Here is a 14,086-nt window from a genome sequence, read left to right as displayed (position 1 = left end):
ATTTGCAATTAAAAAAATTAAGTATGTGTCTGTGAAAATATGAATATCTGCTCATACACAAATACACACATCCTAATATCTATATTGAAAAGGGCAATAATGAAAAGAAAAAGCAAATTGGTAAATATTTGAATTTAGAGATGGGTTGAAATGAGTAAAATTCAAGTTTGTTTTATTTTTTTGTTATATTTTCAAATGGTTGCAACTTTAATATTTTAATATTAACTGAGACCATATAGACCTTGGGATATGACAAGGTTAGCCACAGTGGGAACTATCTGTGCCCAGTGATGGTATGTTTTATTATCAATAGAGTCAAACGTTGGAGCTTTCAGAATGTTAGATGCATAATGATTTATGGTCAGTTTTTATTTTTCTCTTCTGGTCTATTTTCTTTCCTTCCACTCTTCACTTCCTCTGGTACAAAGTTTTCCTTAGTTCACACACATACTGAGTTCCTACTAAGTAGGTTTGATAACATAAGGTTTACAAATTGTATTCCCCTGAATGATGTGGGCTTTACAAAAAAGCCCATTGTTACAATTGCAAAATCTATAATTTCCTCTTTCTAGTCTTTCTCATTAAGTGGTCTCATTGTAGGTTGCATCTTTACTACTGACTTCTCACCCTGGTATTCTCATTAAACTTTGGGTAATGATGCTGTGAGGTACTTTTGGACTCCAGGAATGAATGCATAGTGAGTGGTTTTCTAGGATAAAGACTGATCTAGTGAGAAAGCTAACACAAGAGCAGACACCTACTGACTGCTGACTATGCACCACAGCTGTTCTAAGTCTTTACATATATAGTCTTCTACCTCTCAAATGTAATTTGTTCCTGAAAATTCCCTCATAGGGAAACTCTCTTAAAATGTAAACAGGATTCCTGTTAATTTCAGTGGCCAAATTTCTTTCTTTAAATTTCTTTGAAATAAATGCAGTTAAGATCAGTTATCATAACACAACCCAACAAGGCATTTTCTCTTTATTAATTACTCTGTAAGTCTGTCCTCCTGTCCTCTTTGTCTTTTGTACTTGTTACTCACTAAAACCATACCCTCAGAAAAACATACTTATGATACTCAGTGCTTGTGTAATTCAGGTTTTAATGGAAGAAAAAAAAAGAAGCTTTAATGGAAATAGAACAATAAAGACAAAAGAAATAAATAATGCATTGCAAATGATCTCTCTCAGTGTATAAGTTGGTATTGCAGGGGCCATAATGTACAAGACACACTGCTGTAAATTAGCAAACTGAAAGCACTTGGAGAGAACTTAATGTACCATTGGTAGACAATTCAGCTGTGAAGATGAACAACCACACAATGGCTCTTGTTTTGTGCTCATTTGAGGTTTGAGAAATTGAAATAGGTCACTGAAAATGTGAATAAATGCCTCATAAGCCAAAATGGGAATATTAATACAATTATTTGCAAAGGAGAATTTTTGTAACTGGAATGAAATAGTATACCTTGGGATATGACTCTATTAATATATATTTCCTATAACCTATAATGCTTAATCCTATAATGCTTAATCTTTGTAAATGCTTCATGAAGTAGATACTATTATTATTCCATTTTTATAGGAAACTGAGGCACAGAGAGAACAAGTAACTTGCCCAGGGTCATACATTTGGTAGATGGTGGAGCCAGTATTAGACTGGGCAGCTGGCTCCAGAACTGCATTTTTCACCAATAGGTTATATGGTATGTTAAGGTCCTGTATTGTTTTTGGAGACTTGATTTTGTTGCTGAGGGAAGCTAGTCACTACTATGATACTTTTCTGTCTTTTTGTTTGTTTGTTTTTTAAATTTTTATTGGAGTATAGTTGCTTTACAATGTTGTGTTAGTTTTCACTGTACAGCAAAGTGAATCAGCTACATGTATACATATATCCCCTCTTTTTTGGATTTCTTTCCCATTTAGGTCACCACAGAGGATACTTTTCTGTCTTAAGTTTGTCAACTTAAGGTTTTATTTTGACTGGAATAAATTTATTGTGATTTAATTATAGATTTAAAAACCAATCTGTAGTTCTTGCTTTTGTTTTCCCTCTTACCCTTCTCCTAAAGGGCTTTCAGCACTCCAGGATATTGAAACAGGAGTGCAGCATATTTTAGCAGACATGATTGCTAAAGACAAAGACACGCTTGACTTCATTCGGAAATTGTGAGTAACTCAGAGTTTTCTGCTTTGTGGACTCATGATGTTGAGGGTCGCATGGTTAGTGCTAACTCCAGTGTTCATTAAAAACTTTATTTTCAGACTTTTAAAAATTAAAAATTTTTTTTAGTAGCACAGCTCTCTGCTCAAACAACAGAACATGAATACGTAAAACAGATAGGAGTAAAGTTGCTTTAATTGAATTCTGAGCAGGGAGCCTGGAACTCTGCCTGTTCATCCTCCTTACCCTGAAGCATCTCAGCAGAGGCCTCTGAGGAACACAGTTTAAAAACCACTGCATTGTGCAGTATATGCTACAGAGAGATTCATAACCATTTAGAATGGGTGGCATTGCTTTTTAAACATATTGAGTTGTATGCACTTAATTTTATAATGTTTACCAGTGGTTGGGTTAACTTGAGAATGTTTAATATCAGGTATGGATAAAAGTGCTGACCTCAGAATGAATTTTAGCTGATGGAGAGAGCCGCTTATCCATAGTATCAAAGTCCCAATTTATAAGAGAGTAAAACCCTTTGACCTAGACCCTACTTGATCTTCCCAGACCGGGGCACGAACCCGTGTCCCCTGCCTGCATCGGCAGGCGGACTCTCAACCACTGCGCCACCAGGGAAGCCCCTAAATGTGTTTTTATAAGTAATTATACTGTTGAAATTTGGTTCAATTTCATAAATTGTCATTGGAAGCTGTCCTGACACATCATCTTGTTTCCCTTCTTTTTAGCTTTTAATTGGTTCTGACTCCCTAACTCAGTGGTTAGAAAAGGATGATATCTAGGCCAGAGTTATTAGTCTCTTGCATAACTGCAGATAGTATCTGAACTCATTTAGGCATTTTATTGGGGGATTGGGTTGAAATATAAATAGATCTGGAACACCTATGCTAGCATGAATAGGCATGGAGTCCCCTTTTGATGGGTCAATAACATTTTTATAGTTGAGCATCATTAAAAAAAACCCCATTTGGTAAATCTCATTTAGTTTTTTGTTAATCTTCTTTCTATATAACGTGTTTCTTTACTAAAGCACATATTAATAACTACTTAATGTTTGAATATTTGTGTATCTGAACAGGTGCCAAAATAGATATATTTGTATCCAGTCATCTCTGGCAAAGGTATCCTCAAAAAAAGTAAATGAAAAAGATGTTGATAAGTTTCTGCTCTACCAAAATTTTTCGTGCAACATAAGAAACATCCAACATCATCAGGTAAATAAGAAAACTGCTTATGCATGCTGATAGTAGTAATAATGATAATACCTCAGATTTGTTTATTACTTTATTTACTAAAGAATTTTCAATCAACTGTTTTCTTCCTTCATATAAATTTTTATAATATTGTTATATCCTCCCCGTTTGACAAATGGGGAACTTAAGACCCACAGAAGTTAGTAAATGACACTGAGACTTAGAAAAAATTTTTTTTTACAAACCAAAAATACAATAATACTGGCTTTTGTATTTACCTGTGTAGCTACCTTTACCAGTATTCTTTTTTTTTTTTGCGGTACGCGGGCCTCTCACTGCTGTGGGCTCTCCCGCTGCGGAGCACAGGCTCCAGACGCGCAACCTCTGGATGCGCAGGCTCAGCGGCCATGGCTCACGGGCCCAGCCGCTCCGCAGCATGTGGGATCCTCCCGGACCGGGGCACGAACCCATGTCCCCTGCATCAGCAGGCGGACTCCCAACCACTGTGCCGCCAGGGAAGCCCTACCAGTATTCTTTACTTCTTTGTATGCTTTTGAGTTACTATCTAGATTTTATTTCAGCCTGGAGGACTTTCTGTAACATTTCAGGTAGGGCAAGTAAACTCCCTCAGTTTTTGTTTATCTGGAAAGTCTTAATTTCTCCTTATTTTTTAAAATTTATTTTTAATTGTGATAAAATACATATAACATAAACTTTACCATCTTAACTGTTTTTAAGTGTACAGTTTAGTAATGTTAAGTATATTAACATTGTTGTGCAACCAATCTCCAGAATTTTTTTATCTTGCAAAACATAGATTTTCTGAATATAGAATTCTTGGTTAACAGTTTTTTCTTTCAGCACTTTGAATATGTTACCCCACTATCTTCTGGCCTTAATGGTTTTGACGAGAAATCAGCTGTTAATCTCACTGAGCCCTTGCACATGATGATTGCACTTGATTTTCTTTCTACATTTAAGATTCTCTGACTTTTGACAATCTGATTATAATTTGTCTTGCTGTGGATCTCTTTGAGTTTATTTTTCTTGGAGTTTGTTGTGATTTTTGGTTGTGTAGTTAGATGTTTCTGATCAAAATTGGGAAAATTTTGGCCATTATTTCTTCAAATATTCTTTGAGCCCTTTTCTCCTGGGTCTCCCATTATATGTGTGTTGGCATGCTTGAGAGTATCCCACAAGTCTCTTAGCCTCTGTTTATTTCTTTTTTTCTTTTTTAAAATTCTTCTCAGACTATGTAATCTCAATTGACATATCTTTAAGTTTGCTGATTCTTTCTTCTGATTGTTCAAATATTGAACCCCTCTAGTAAATTTTTCATTTCAGTCATTGTACTTTTTTGCTCAGGAATTTCTCTTTGGTTCTTTTTTATAATACCCAGCTCTTTATTGATATTCTGTATTTGTTGGGATAACATGCTCATGATTTCCTTTAGGACTCTGTGATTTCCTTTAACTTTGAGCATATTTAAAACAGTTAGTTTAAAGTGTGTCTAGTAATGCCGAAGTCTGAACTTCCTCAGAGATGGTTTCTGTTAATTTCTTTTTTCTGTAAATGGGTCATATTTTCTTGTTTCTTTGCCTGCCATGTAATTTTTTGTTAAAACTTGTCATTTTGAATATTATAAGTTGGCAACACTGAAAATCAGATTCTCCCCCCTCCCTGGCGTTTGTTGTTGTTGCTGTTGTGGGGTTTTGTGGTTTATTTAGCGACTTCTAAACTGTTTCTGTAGTCTGTATTCTTTGTCATGTTTGGCCACTGAAGTCCCTGGTCTATTAGCTTAGTAGACAGCTAGTTACCTGACAGAGATTACCTTCATTCCTAGAGCCAAAACAAATAACTTTCCTGGTCCTGCATATTTGCTCTATGTTGGGGCATCCTTCAGTGCTTAGCGAGGCTGTTTATAACTCTACCTTAGCCTTCACTTTGTCTTTGTTTGGAGCTCAAAGGTCAGACAGAGGTGAAAACTTAAGGTCTTCCCAGGTCTTTTCAGAGCAGGTGTCTGTCTAGTCCTGAATGCGTGCATGACCTCTTAGATTTCCTAAAATATGCGGAAATTTTAAAAAGCCCCTTTCCTCTCAATTATCTCCTTTACTAGCCTCTTCCTTCCCAGGTTTTTCTGGTCTGTCTGATGGTTGCCCTGACTGTAATCCCTTATCCCCAGGTGTTATCCCTTACCCCTTGAAACTGCAGCTAACACATTGCCTTTAAATACTTTGAACAAATGCCACCCAGGAGCTTCCTGGGGAAACTCTGAGACAAGCAAAACAAAGGCAAGCCCTTGAGCCAAACCGTCAGGGAACCATGAGACAGAGCGAAACACATAATCACAAACTTTTGAGAATAAGGTCCATATTGCTCCCTCTGGTACTAGCAGACTGCACCAGAAAAGTAGGCTGTTATCTTCACTGCTACTGCTGAACTGCAGAGTGGAGGACGGTAAGTGGGTAAGTTGAAAGTGCTCTTTCACCAAAATTCTGCAGCTTCTTCTTTAAGTGTTCCTCTGATTGTTGTAAGTTTTTGATTAGATTCCAGAGTTCTGAAAAAGTTGAATCTGGCAGTTTTTGCCAATTTGTTGCTGTTGTAGAGGTTTGGAGTTTTGGAATTCCCTACTCCGCCACTTTGGTGATGTCACACCTAACAGCATCTTTAAAGTGTGGTGTATATTCCCCTGTTCTATTCCAAAACCAGCATGTGGCCTTAACCTTATGAACTGTCCTTCTTTATCTTGTTTAATGGTTTTTAGCTTGAAGTCTACTTTGGTGTCAGGATTGCAACCTGTATTTTCTTAATGGAAATTGATTTCACCCTTGTTTTACTCTTAGCCCTACAATTATATGAAATGCTTGCCCTTAGTCCTTTTGCCAAAATTTTCCAGTCTTCTTTTAAGCTGATTGAAGCTTATTCTCTAGTCTAGTATGTAGTTGGCAAAGTTTTTCTGTAAAGGACCAGGGAGAAAATATTTTAGGCTTTGTGAGCTAGATGCCTCTTCCTGCAGCTACACAACTGCCATTGCAGCACGAAAGCGGTCACAGCTAATACATAAATGAATGAGCATGGTTGTGTTTTAATAAAATTTTATTTATGAAAACAGATGTTAGACTGGATTTGGTCCATGGGCCATAGTTTGCTGGCCTCTGCTCTTGTATGTTTCTCAAGAAGATTTTATGAGTACAGTACAGGTGTGCCTTATTCCATAGTGCTTTTTGCTTTATTGTGCTTTGCAGATACTGTGTGTTTTACAGATTGAAGGTTTGTGGCAACTGTGTTTCATACAAGTCTGTTGGCACCATTTTCCAACAGCATTTGCTGACTTTGTGTCTCTTGTGTCACATTTTGGTAATTCTCTCAATATTTCAGAATTTTCCATTATTATTATATTTGTTCTGGTGATGTGTGATCAGTGATCTTTGACGTTACTATTGTAATTGTTTTGAGGTGCTATGACTGCACCCATATAAGACAGCAAACTTAATTGATAAGTATTATGTGTGTTCTGATTGCTCCACCGACCAGCTGTTCCCTCCGTCTCTATCCTCCTTGGGCCTCCCTATTCCCTGAGACACAACAATATTGACATTAGGCCATTTAATAACCCGACAGTGGCCCCTAAGTGTTCAGTGAAAGGAAGGAGTTGCACATCTCTCACTTGCAATCAAAAGCTAGAAATGATTAAGCTTAGTGAGGAAGATATGTCAAAAGCCAAGGTAGGCTGCAATCTAGGCCTCTTATGCCATATAGGTAGCCAAGTTGTGAATACAAAGGATAAGTTCTTGAAGGAAACTAAAACTGCTTCTCTAGTGAACACACAAATGATAAAGTGAAACAGCCTTATTGCTGATATGGAGAAAGTTTCAGTGGTCTGGATAGAAGATCAAATCGGCTGTAACACTCCCTTAAGCCAAAGCCTAATCCATAGCATGGCCCAAACTCTATTCAGTTCTATGAAGTCTGAGAGGTAAGGAAGCTGCAGAAAAAAAGTTTGAAGTTAACAGAGGTTGGTTCGTGAGGTTTAAGGAAAGAAGCCATCTCCATAACATAAAAGTACAAGGTGAGGGACTTCCCTTGTGGCACAGTGGTTAAGAATCCGCCTGCCAATGCAGGGGACATGGGTTTGATCCCTGGTCCGGGAAGATCCCACATGCCGCGGAGCAGCTAAGCCTGTGCGCCACAACTACTGAGCCTGCGCTCTAGAGCCCATGAGCCACAACTACTGAAGCCCACGTGCCTAGAGCCTGTGCTCCGCAGCAAGAGAAGCCTCCGCAACAAGAGAAGCCCGTGCACTGCAACAAAGAGTAGCCCCCACTCGCCGCACATAGAGAAAGCCTGCATGCAACAATGGAGACCCAATGCAGCCATAAGTAAGTAAGTAAGTAAATAAATATTTATTAAAAAAAAAGAAAAGTACAAGGTGAAGCAGCAAGTGCTGATGTAGAAGCTGCAGTAAGTTATGCAGAAGGTCTAACTAAGATAATTAATGAAGGTAGCTACAGTAAACAACAGATTTTCATTATAAACGAAACAGCCTTATACTTGAAGAAGATGCCATCTAGGACTTTCATAGCTAGAGAGGAGTAAAATGCCTGGCTTCAAGGCTTCAAAGCTTCAAAGGATAGGGCCTTTCTTGTTAGGGACTAATGCAGCTGGTGACTTGAAATTGAAGCCAATGCTCATTTACCAGTGCTCTATAAATGGAACAACAAAGGCTGGATAACAGCACATCTGTTTACAACATGGTTTGCTGAATGTTTTAAGCCCACAGTTGAGACCTACTGCTCAGGAAAAAAGATTCCTTTCAAAATATTACTGCTCATTCACAATATACCTGATCACCCAAGAGCTCTGATGGAGATGTACAATGAGATTAATGTTGTTTTCATGCCTGCTAACACAACATCCATTCTGCAGCCCATGGGTCAGGGAGTCATTTCAACTTTTCAAGTCTTATTATTTAAGAAATGCATTTCATAAGCCTATAGCTGCCATAGATAATCCATCAGCCTATAGCTGATGGATTTGGGCAAAGTAAATTGAAAACTTCTAGAAGGGATTCACCACTCTAGATGCCATTAAGACCACTTGTGATTCGTGGGAAGCGATATGATATCAATATTAATAGGAGTTCGGAAGAAATTGATTCTGATCCTTATGGGTGACTTTTAAGGGTTCCAGACTTCAATAAAGGAAGTAACTGCAGCTGTGATGGAAATAGCAAGAAAACTAGAATTAGAACTGGTGCCTGAAGATGTGAAAGAATTGCTGAAATCTCATGACTAAACTTTAATCGATGAGGAGTTACTTCTTATGGATGAGCAAAGAAAGAGGTTTTGTGAGATGGGATCTGCTCCTGGTGAAGATTGTTCAAATGACAACAAGTGATTTAGAGTGTTACATCAACTTAGTTGATAAAGCAATGTCAGGGTTTGAGAGGATTGACTCCAGGTTTGAAAGAAGTTCTACTGTGAGTAAAATGCTATCAGCATTGCATGTTACTGAGAAATTGTTCCTGAAAGGAAGAGTCAGTCGATGCGGCAAACTTCATTGTCGTCTTCTTTTAAGAAATTGCCACGGCCACCCCAGCCCTCAGCAGCCACCACCCCATCAGACAGCAGCCATCAACACGGAGGCAGGACCCTCCACCAGCAAAAAGGTTATGGCTTGCTGAAGGTTCAGATGATGACTATGATTTTTTAGCATTAAAGTATTTTTTAATTTTTAAAGTTTATTTTTAATTTTTTATTGAAGTTTAGTTTATGTACAATATTATATAAATTATAGGTTACAATATAGCGATTCACAATTTTTGAAGGTTATACTCCATTTGTAGTCATTATAAAATATTTGCTACATTCCCTGTGTTGTACAATATATCCTTGTAGCTTATTTTATACATAATACTAATAGTTTGTACCTCTTAATCCCCTTACCCTATCTTTGCCCCTTCTTCTTTCCCTCTCCCCACTGGTACTCTAGTTCTCTGTATCTGTGAGTCTGTTTGTTTTTTGCTATATTCACTAGTTTGTTGTATTTTTTATATTCCATATATAAGTGATATCATACAGTATTTGTCTTTCTCTTTCTGACTTATTTTACTTAGCATAATACTCTCCAAGTCCATCCATGTTGTTGCAAATGGCAAAATTTTGTTCTTTTTTTATGGCTGAGTAGTACTCCACAGTGTGTATCTATATCTGTATATCTATCTGTCACATCTTCTTTATCCATTCTTCTGTTGATGTACACTTAGGTTGCTTCCATATCTTGTCAATTGTAAATAATACTGCTATGAACATTGGGGTGCATTTATCTTTTCAAATTAGTGTTTTTGTTTCGGGTGTGTACCCAAGAGTGGAATCCTGGGTCATATGGTAGTTCTAGTTTTAGGTTTTGTTTTGTTTTTTAATTAATTAATTAATTAATTAATTAATTTTTGGCTCTCTTGGGTCTTTGTTGCTGAGCATGGGCTTTCTTTAGTTGCAGCGAGCAGGGGCTACTCTTTGTTGTGTTGCGCAGCCTTCTCATTGCAGTGGCTTCTCTTGTTGCGGAGCACAGGCTCTAGGTGTGCAGGCTTTAGTAGTTGTGGTGCGTGGGCTTCAGTAGTTGTGGCACACAGGTTCAGTAGTTGTGGCTCATGGGCTTAGTTGCTCTGTGACATGTGGGATCTTCCCGGACCAGGGCTCAAACCCATGTCCCCTGCATTGGCAGGTGGATTCGTAACCACTGTGCCACCAGGGAAGCCCTAGTTTTAGTTTTTTGAGGAACTTCCAAACTGTTTTCCACAGTGGCTGCACCAATTTACATTCCCAGCAACAATGTACAGGGTACCCTTTTCTCCACATACTCTCCAACATTTGTTATTTGTGTTCTTTTTGATGATAGCCACTTTTAAATTAAGGTATGTACATCTTTTTTTTTAGACATAATGTTATTGCACACCTAGACTAAAGTATAGTGTAACATAACCTTTATATGCACTGGGAAACCAAAAAATGTGTATGACTTGCTTTATGGTGATGTTGTTTTATTGTAGTAGTCTAGAACTGAACCTGTAATATCTCCAAGATATGCTTGTAATTCTCTGAGTTTTGACACAGTCACAATTGTTTCCTATGTCCTTGGTACTTGAAGGATAGCTCAGTAAATATATATATTTTTTAATAATCCAATGATTTTTTAAAAATTTATTTTTTATTTTATTTTTGGCTACGTTGGGTCTTCATTGCTGCACGTGGGCTTTCTCTGGTTGTGGCAAGCAGGGCTATTCTTCGTTGCGGTGCATGGGCTTCTCATTGCGGTGGCTTCTCTTGTTGTGGAGCACAGGCTCTAGGTGCACGGGCTTCAGTAGTTGTGGCTTGCGGGCTCTAGAGCACAGGCTCAGTAGTTGTGGCGCACGGGCTTAGTTGCTCTGCAGCATGTGGGATCTTCCCGGACCAGGGCTCAAACCTGTGTCCCCCGCATTGGCAGGCAGATTCTTAACTACTGCGCCACCAAGGAAGCCCAGTATGATATTTTTTGTGTGCACTTTCTTTCCTTAAGTTTGTCAAGCATGTTGCTCTGTTGTTGTCTAACTTTGCAAGTTTTTTTTTGTTTGCTTGTTTTTGAAATCAGATGCCAATCTAATTCTCTGTTTCTTAGAAATGCTGAAGATGTGGGTCCTGTGTTGTTTTATTTATTCACTTTATTGGTTTTATAGGAGGATGAGGGGGAGATTTAGAATGAGGGGCCTGCCAGTGTTCTTTAAACCTGAAATTCCTCAATGAAGCATTTTTTAAATTTATTTTTTCTTCCTTTCTGAATTTTACTGTTATAAGGAGAGGATAATGAAAAAGACTAGAATGCATCACTTTTCATTGATAATGTTTAGTTCTCTTCCTTAAAAATGTAATTTAAAAAAACTTACAGTGGTATAGATATGAAAAGGTATGTTATTATTCTGTGTGTGTGTGTGTGTGTGTGTGTGTGTGTAACATAACATGAAGAGTCTTCAGTTATGCTACAAATACTTCTTGAACACTTATTATGTATTGGTGCCTACTTGGGGTATGTAGATGACATGGTCCCTGCTGTTGAACTTTTGAAGTGTTTCACTATTATATCTAAGTTGTTCTTTTTACTTTTGTGTACACTGTATCATATGGGGTGAAATGAATACTTTTGATAATTGGAAAAATTGTTAGAAGAGTGAAATTTTACTTACCTAGCTATTGTCTACTGATAGAGCCTAATGAAAAAGAATTTTTAATAAAACCAGTGACTAAAATACTAAAATTCCTTTTGCAGAAACGATTTTGCTGCTGGATTTTGTCTCCCTTTATTTGATTTAATTTTATTGCAACTTTGGAAAAATAAGAATACTTTTATTCTGTTAAAACTTAGTCTTTCTAGTATTTGCTTGAAAACATTTTGGTCTCTGCATTTTAACTAGTGTGTTTAGCACATGTGGCATTCTGAGTTAGTTTATGGTTGAATCTAAGTTTGTGACTGACACAGGCTTCTAAGTGTGACAGTCCTAAGACCTGAGAAGGTAGAACATTTTGGGAATGTCACTTTTGAAAAACAGACCTGTGTTTTGAGAAGAACTTTCTAGTTATCTTGCAGGCTAGAGTGATGATATACTAGCTCACAAAGATGGATTTTTAATCCCTGTAGTGCTAAGGCTTCATGTCCCTGACTCCAAACTCTGTTTTTCAGCTTTCACCTAGATAGCCCAGCATACAGCATCCCAGAATACAGAAGTGAGGGAGAATGATGACAGACAGTGGTAAAGGAGCAATGGTACCTGGAACTCCTTCTCCAAATGCTGTGGGAAGAGCTGTTATAGCTGTCTACTAAATTAATTCTTCTAGCTGCATCTTGTTTTCCTTCTTCTCCACATTGGTCCTTAATGTGCTCCTTTCCACCACATGAATTTGTAACTCAGCCTTCCCATTCTTTTTTGTAGCTTCTTTCACTGATGTCTCGCTTTCTTTGTCTTTTACAATACCTGTTTCACATTCAGTGCTGCCATCTACAGTAATTCTGCTTTAACTCTGTATTTACTTTCAACCTCAGTTTTTGCCCCAAGCTCTGCTTCTGCTACTCCACTCCCTTTTCTACCATGGATCTTCTATGTTAGGATTTTTTAAAGTTTGACCTATGACTTTACTAGATATGGTGGAAAAAAAGGCACCCTCCAATAATATATTTTGATATATTAGTGTATTTATATTTTTATTTATTTATTTATTTATTTTTGGCCGCATTGGGTCTTGTTGCTGCACGTGGGCTTTCCCTAATTGCGACGAGGGGGGGCTACTCTGTTGTGGTGCGTGGGCTTCTCGTTGCAGTGGTTTCTTTTTGTTGTGGAGCACGAGCACGAACTCTAGGCGCACGGGCTTCAGTAGTTGTGGCACACGGGCTCAGTAGTTGTGGCGCACTGGCTTAGTTGCTGCCCGGCATGTGGGATCTTCCCGGACCAGGGATCAAACCCGTGTCCCCTGCATTGGCAGGCGGATTCTTAACCACTGCGCCACCAGGGAAGTCCCTAATAGTGTATTTATATATATCAGAATTAAATAACTCTTTTTCCCCTATAATATTGTATTCTGCATGAATGAATTTATTACTGATAAATTCTTGGGTGAAGAACTTTTATTTACTGTTCAGTGTTCCTTTCAGTATTTCAGAGAGCTGGCAGACATTGAAGATTTTGTCCAGCCCAAACTAAAGTTTATTTTGTATTAAAAGTTTATTTTTAAGTGATTATTTTATTTCTGCCAATGTTTACCTTAGAAATTTCTCAAATATATTTAAAGAATTTTTTTTAAGTATCTGTAATTTTTAAATTAATTAATTAATTAATTAATTTTTGGCTGTATTGGGTCTTTGTTTCTGTGCGAGGGCTTTCTCTAGTTGTGGCAAGCGGGGGCCACTCTTCATCGCGGTGTGCGGGCCTCTCACTGTCGTGGCCTCTCTTGTTGCAGAGCACAGGCTCCAGACGCGCAGGCTCAGTAGTTGTGGCTCACAGGCCTAGTTGCTCCACAGCATGTGGGATCTTCCCAGACGAGGGCTCGAACCCGTGTCCCCTGCATTGGCAGGCAGATTCTCAACCACTGCGCCACCAGGGAAGCCCCAGTATCTGTGATTTTTTAAACTTTGAGGATTTGTTCTATATTTAACATTTTACTTGAAAATACCTTTAGAATTTATATAAATTAAGGTTGCTGTTTTCCAGAGTGGCTATACCATTTTACCTTCCCACCAGCAGTTGATGAGAGTTCTGTTTCTTTACATCCTCACCAGTACTTATTGTCTATCTTTTTTTTAAAATATAAATTTTATTTTATTTATTTTATTTTTGGCTGCATTGGGTCTTCATTGCTGCACGCGGGCTTTAGTTGCAGCTAGCAGGGGCTACTCTTCATTGTGGTGCACAGGCTTCTCATTGCAGTGGTTTCTTTCTGTTGTGGAGCACGAGCTCTAGGCGTGCAGGCTTCAGTATTTGTGGCACTTGGGCTCCGTAGTTGTGGCTTGCAAGCTCCTAGAGCGCAGCCTCACTAGTTGTGGCACACAGGCTTAGTTGCTCCGCGGCATATGAGATCCTCCCAGACCAGGACTTGAACCCGTGTCCCCTGCACTGGCGGGTAGATTCTTAACCACTGCACTATGAGAGAAGTCCCTGTCTGTCTTTTTGATTGTGGCCATTTTAGTGTGAA

General features: G+C 38.3%; 1 protein-coding gene across 1 annotated transcript in view; it reads left to right on the top strand.

Moving 5' to 3' along the window:
- Nucleotides 1-14,086, top strand: part of SRBD1 (S1 RNA binding domain 1) — a 234,013-nt gene that overhangs the window by 31,526 nt on the left and 188,401 nt on the right. Inside the window, exons 8-9 of the mRNA XM_024118922.3 lie at nt 2,075-2,171; nt 3,260-3,395. Of these exons, the coding sequence (XP_023974690.1) occupies nt 2,075-2,171; nt 3,260-3,395 (233 nt within the window). The remainder of the gene's footprint in view (nt 1-2,074; nt 2,172-3,259; nt 3,396-14,086) is intronic.

This window comes from Physeter macrocephalus, chromosome 12 (genome assembly GCF_002837175.3).
Source record: "Physeter macrocephalus isolate SW-GA chromosome 12, ASM283717v5, whole genome shotgun sequence".
In the NCBI taxonomy this organism is placed as follows: Eukaryota; Metazoa; Chordata; class Mammalia; order Artiodactyla; family Physeteridae; genus Physeter; species Physeter macrocephalus.
Note: the sequence above shows the minus strand (reverse complement) of the source record. Positions and strands in the feature narration are given on the sequence as shown.